This window comes from Artibeus jamaicensis, unplaced genomic scaffold (genome assembly GCF_021234435.1).
Source record: "Artibeus jamaicensis isolate MK-2021 breed Jamaican fruit bat unplaced genomic scaffold, CSHL_Jam_final scaffold_1964, whole genome shotgun sequence".
Taxonomy (NCBI): Eukaryota; Metazoa; Chordata; class Mammalia; order Chiroptera; family Phyllostomidae; genus Artibeus; species Artibeus jamaicensis.
In genome coordinates, this window is record NW_026522030.1 from 26,126,708 (window position 1) to 26,133,414 (window position 6,707).

Genomic DNA, 6,707 nt, shown 5'->3' on the forward strand with positions numbered 1-6,707 from the left:
CTTTAACAAGTATATTTAAGAAGCAATTAGGTATGCCAGTCTCAGACTGAAAACAATTTTAAAATAACACAAGCATTAAGTCCCTACTTCTATACAAAGTAGTGATTTTCACTGGCATGATTTAGATTTAGTTTCTGCAAAGTAATTTCCACAACGTGGGGGAGCACGTGCTTGGGAAGGTTCACGCTTCTGAAGGTTTGGGTTTTTTCTTCCCTATTAAAAAACAGAACTGCATATAATTGACTCTAACAGTTTTGAGTAACTACCAAAAAACTTCACCACTATGAAGAATTGATACTTGTTGCTAAGAACTAGAACTTAATATTCATTCATCTTTGACTCTGACTTCTTCAGACACAGGAGGATGGAGGATAGTAGGCAGCAGAATGAAAAAGAGATGTAGGTAAAGAACTTGCCCGAGGAACTTTCTTCTGAGAAGGTATACTTAGGCTGAGATTACACCAAAGGTCACAGATGGGGTCAAACACCACTGAGTTCTCAGTAGCTGTCACTGGGAAGGCTGAGTAGCAGCTCAGTGCTGGATGTTGAACTGGGTGGGAGGACAATGACGACATGATTCACACACACCTGGATGGCTGAGCCTAGTCAGGGCAGTGGGTTGTAAGGCCCAGTGAATAGTATTTCCCATCCCAGGGCTGAGGTGCAGCATATGGCTGATTGAAGACTTGTGTTTGAGGGGAAGGATTTGGCAGAGAATAATACAAGGCAAGAAATTCAATGGCAACAGGAAGGTGCAACCCTGGCATTCTACAGCCAGGTCCTTTGGTCAAGCCAAGACCATGTAAGTACATAAAGGCATCTTGGGACTTTTCAGTTATCTGGAACCAGTGTGTCTGGGCAATCATCAAAGTTGGGGGCTCCACTTGTTTTCTCAAAACTGTCCTGGTAAGATGAACACAACCCCTTTCTCAATTGCCATAATTCAACAGGGGCAAAGTCTGGTTCCCTCACATTCAATGTAGACAGTGTTTCAGGCTCTGAGGTCCACTCTTAAAATGCCCAGATGTCTTTTCCTAGAAAGCCATAGCTGCATAGCTTGTCTTCAACAAAAGCAGGGGCAATAAGGTGAAGGTATTAGCAACACAAGCATCAATCAGAACCACACAAATGGGTTCCAAGTAATGCTTCTGCCATGTACTAGCTGTGTAACTTTGGGCAAGGCAATTTATCTCTCTGAGCCTCATTTGTAAAATGAGGACAAGTAATTTGAGGATTAAATGAGATAAGCCACATTAGGTATTTAGCAGAGTACTTGACACTATGGGCCACCCAGGAATGAATACTGTTGTGATTATCAAAGAGCAAAATGCTACACTGGAAAGAGCTGGAATCTTACATTTGGGCCAGGAAAGGCAAAATGCTCCCAGCATAAGCCGCAGCTATTGTTCCACCTCAACATCATTTTAGGGTTATATTGAGATATAAATAAATAATTGACTAAAATATTGAGCTTTCTGCTTCTGGACATTTTCATTCCCTTTGGCTTCTGCCCATGTCCCAAATATTGCTATTTCTACATTATCTCTCCTTGGAAGCAGTTTGGTATTTACTCTAGAGACGTAGTTATTTTAATACAAGTTCAAACCAAATGTAATGAGTAAAATAAGCTTCTGGGAGAAAAAAATGTATCATGCATTCCAGTGCCAAATATTTTCAAATTATTCATTTGGTTGATGCCTCTTATGCGACAATGAAGAAATAACTGGCTCACTCCAAGACACGGAGCCAGACTCCTCTTGTTCACACACCTTGCTCTGCTTCTGCTGCAAACATGTCTGATAAACCCGATATGGCTGAGATTGAGGAACTTGGTAAGTCAAAACTGACGACAGAAACACAAGAGAAAAATCCACTGCCTTCAAAAGAAAGGACTGAACAGGAGAAGCAAGCAAGCAAATCGTAACAAGGGCCCCCACCGCCAACACACACTGTGCATTCCACAAGTATTGCCTTCTTAATTTTACTTCTTTTAGAGGTTTAAGTTCCTAAGATGCAAGTAGGTTGGATCAGTTTAAATGACTGTGCTTCCCATTTTCACATCAGAAACTACTGACAAGGCCACACCTGCCTCTCCCATCTGCCTCTATGGCTGTCAGGGAAGGAAGAGAACTTGCGTGTTGGTGAAGGAAGAAGGTGGTGGGACAACAATGAAATCTATAGTAAAAACTGAGCTGCTCCAAGGTGTCCTACAGGCTGTAAAATGCAGTGTAATCAGAGTGACATTTTTGTTCGTTAAAACAATTTTAATTATTGGAGTGTGCAATTTTTTAATATCCAAATTAAAAGTTTTAAAACCTGTAGAAAATAAACAAAGAACTGAATGCTGTAGCAGTGTACATATTCAGGAATTAAAATGTGTGTATTGTCCATTCAAATGGAATAACCCACCCCTTGAGGAAAAAGTCCCTATATCTGCCAAACTCATAACTGCTTGAACCTGGGTCATTCCCACTGATCTGTTATTAATTCATGAGTGCTAGTTGTACCAAAATGTGGGTTTTTTTCTCACAGTAAGATGAAACACAACTGGGTCCTTAAAGGAGAGGTAAATTTTGTATGGGAAAATAATGAGAAAGAGAGGAAGAAGATCGGAGCTACAGAGAAAGGGAACAATAGAAGATGGAGGGGGAAGGAGGCTAGAGAGTGGTCAGGCCTCAGGGGGCTCTAAGTCCTAGGTATGCCAACCAGGAAAGGAAGCAAGCCACTCACCACACATCTTTTTACAAGGAGCTGTACCTGGCTCCTGGACAGTGATGAGAAATATCCAGGGCCACACATCAAACTTAAATAAGTGCTAAATACTCAGATCCCACAAAGGGGTTATTTCTCGAATGGCCCCTGAGACTCCAAGTTTTGGGACAGTTCTGTGGTAATTACTGTATTTTTCAGACCATAAGATATACCTAAGTTTTAGAGGAGGAAAATAGGGAAAAAAAACTTTTGAAGCAAAAATGTGGTAAAATATTTAATAACATAAATAACATAGTATTTCACCACTGTAAATGCAAATAGAACTCAACACCAGCATTAACCATTATTCCTCCCAAATTGTGGGGGAGGGTGGTAGGCATCTTATAGTCCGAAAATACATATTCAAGAAGCTAAATACATACTATTTCTCCTCATCCTGAATGCTTTATACTCTTAGACTTTGACCTTTATTTTTGGCTTTCTCTATATCCAGACATCAAGTTTAGGTAAAAGTGAAAGAGAATTTGGAGGCCCTCTAGATTTCAGTATTCCGGGACAAAGCTTCCATTATGCTCTTTCCACTGTATGTTATTTTAATAAATTTAGAAAAATGTGTTTCAACAACAGCGCTGTGGAAACATACCGTACTCTGTCTCAGTGATTTACACACAGGTAGGCAGGACATCTATTTCTAAATGTTCAGTCACATCAATTACCTTAAGCCCCAGACTTTAATTTTGAAGGAAAATTACATTGGATCTAAATAAGTAAAGACAGGCAGAGAAAAATTTTAACAAAACTTCATAATTTGAATCGCAGTTCCTTGAGCCATTAATACTCACTTTCATCAGATGCATGACTACCCAGAGGTTGGTGAATATCAGTTAATAACCTGAACATTCGTGGGGCCTTTGTACCTAACTCAAAGCTGATTATGTTTATTAAAAGTATTATACTCTCATTTGTTTTCCCAAACCTGAATTGCCCATTCTTCCTTTATGTCACTTCTACCCTTTTTCATATTATTTTTCTATAACAATGTTTGCCAAAAATAACCATACCATATGTTTGTATGCTGCACTTTACAGAGAACTTTCACAATTATTACTGAATCTACATTATGTAACTTCAAGTTTAAAATAAATCTTTCATTATAAATCCCTAGAAGATCATGGCAGAATTTATGTAACTTCTTGGTATAGTTCATAATCAATATTTTCTGATAATAGTGCACTTTTAAAAAATAATGATGAAGCTATTTTTAAAACCAAAGCTTCCAAACCATAAGCAAAAGTTTCATTAACTCTGTTCACAATATGAAGTTAAAAGACAATGACTCCTACAATCACATTGAAAAGGATGGTTAATATTAATGAGGAAGATGAATGAACCAGGCCATGGCAGCAGAAAATGTCCAATATCTCCAATTCTATACTTTACATTTGTTAATAAATTTAATTGTTTTGGTGAATAAGTGATCTTTGGGCAAGTCCTTATTAGTTCTGTGAAACCACTGTACTCTGAAATTATTTTAAAATATTTAACTGATCTAACTTGAACTAAGAGGACAAGGCTGAAACACTTTGCAGCAAAATGGAAATTTCACTGAAACTATTCAGTGTGCCCTGAGCTTTGTAGCCTGGAAAGAACAAGAGCACTCTAACCCTGATGCCTGAGTGAGAAAAGCTGTTACATGTTATTTTTACAAACAGCTAACAACTGGGCCAAAGACATGAAATCCCCTATGTACAGATTGGCAATAACTGTCATTTCTTTATTGTATCAACTAATGGATACAAACTATTTCTTAGATGAAATATAATTATTACCTTCATCATTTTTATATTTTATATAATTTTTAAATGGCATTATATTCACATTGTTCAAGGATCAAACAATATATAAAAGCATACAGTGAGTCGTGGCTGGTGTGGCTCAATGGATTGAACACTGCCCTGCAAACCAAAGGGTCACCAGTTCAATTCCGAGTCTGGGCACATGCCTGGGTTGCAGGTTGCAGGCCAGGTCTTCAGTAGGGGGCATGCAAGAGGAAACCACACATTGATGCTTCTCTCCCTATCTTTCTCCCTCCCTTACCCTCTCTCTAAAAATAAACAAAATCTTAAATATCTATATAAATAAATAAAATCTTTCAAAAAAAAAAGTATACAGTGAAAAGTATTACACCACAGTTCCCATGAGTGCTCCAACAGGTAATCAGTTTTAACTTCTTTTAACCCTTTTAGAGTTTTTTAATAAGTCTAGAAGCAAACATGAATACATACTTTTATTTGCTTCTCTTTTTTCCAACAAAAGTTTGCATATTATATAGTCTACTCTGCACTTTTATTTTTTATTTATAATGCAGTTTATCCTGAAAATCTTTCCATATCAATTCTTTTTTTTAACAGATACATCATATTCCATTATATGAATATGCCTTAGTTTTTTTAACCATTTCCCTATGGAACAATGGGAAAAATCCAAAAACCATTTGGATTTTTTCCAATCTTTTGCTCCTACAAGCAATGCTGAGATGAGTAAACATGTTTATTCATTGCAATATTTATTCTAAGGCCATGCTTGTGAATGCTTTACTCATCACTGCCATTTTATACACCATTTCTCTCTAACAATTCAGCATTGCTCAATAGATGCAGCTGCGGGCACATACAAGAGCCAGAAGAAATGGGGACTCTTATGCTGTGATGTACATCTCATGTATCATGTGCTAGATGTAAATCACCATCATCAAGTGCTAGAGTCCTCATTTTCATTCTTTCCTCCATTCAACAAACATTTATTAAGGATCTGTGATGCATCAGGCTCTGTTGTAAGCACTGTAGAAACTGGAGTGAGCATAGGAGGCAAGCCCAAATACTGTGGTACTTAGACTGTAGTAGAGAAATGCAGAAAATTAATAAGTAAATATGTAACAGCATTTTTTCCCTTACAGAAACCAGAGAAGACCAGATACAGCCTAAAGTTCAAAACGCTCCAATGAGTAAATTACCCATCACACCAATAGTTTAGGAAGATCTATAAGCAGTGGCCATTAAACCCCTGGCTTCCCTAGAGCTGAGACTTACACATTCTTAATTATTTGTGGACAAGTTTTATCTTTCTTATATTCAAACTCCAAGATGAAAAAACTTCATTTAATAGAAATGTTGATTCCCAAATAATTAATTTATACAGTATAAATATAATGCAATTCCACTCAAAATCCTGGCAGGATTTATTATAGAACTTGACTGATTTTAAAATTTATCTTGTACTACCTGATATGAAATATACTATAAAGCTACAGTTATTAAAACAGTAAGCTAGTGGTAAAGAAACATAGATTGGTGGGCAAAGATAGGAAGTCTATAAACATGCTAATACATATGAGGAACTTAATATTAAATTGGCTGAAACTGCTTTTTTAGAGGTCAAAATGGCCAAAAGTTGGCAATTGTATATAGTACAGTCAAATATATGATGAGAGTAACATTTTATATAGGTTGAAAAGAGACAAATGATCCAAACAAATTGGCTATCTATTTGGGAGAAGGAAAATTCAGTTAGATCCTTATCTCATACCAACCATAAAAATAAGTTATTTTATCAATCATATTAAAGACATAGATATTACATATATGTAAATATATATCAGTTAAGGTAATTAGTGGCTAGAACAGATAAACCCCCAAATCTCAGAAGCTTAAAACTCATGTAAAAGTCAAAATGTTTCTCACTGAGTAGCTCCTCTCCAAGTGGTGATTCAGATCCAGGCTTCTTCTAAATTATTATTCCACTATCTTTAATACATAGCTTCCCATTTCTCTGTGGAGGTTGTATCCATTACAGTCAACCAAACAGGAAAAGGGCATAAAATATCAGACAGGCAAGTCCTGGAAGATGGCATTTCACTCCTGTCCACATTCTATTGGCCAGTGCTCAACGGCAGGGCCACATCCAGCTGCCAAGAACTCTGGGATATCAAGTCTGGC

At 37.1% G+C, this 6,707-nt stretch overlaps 1 protein-coding gene across 1 annotated transcript; it reads left to right on the forward strand.

The window, feature by feature from the left end:
- Positions 1–1,792: 1,792 nt before the first annotated feature.
- Positions 1,793–1,924, forward strand: LOC119059062 (thymosin beta-4-like). The gene has a single exon (XM_037158621.1). The coding sequence runs from the start codon at positions 1,793–1,795 to the stop codon at positions 1,922–1,924; it is 132 nt and encodes a 43-aa protein (XP_037014516.1).
- Positions 1,925–6,707: the final 4,783 nt, after the last annotated feature.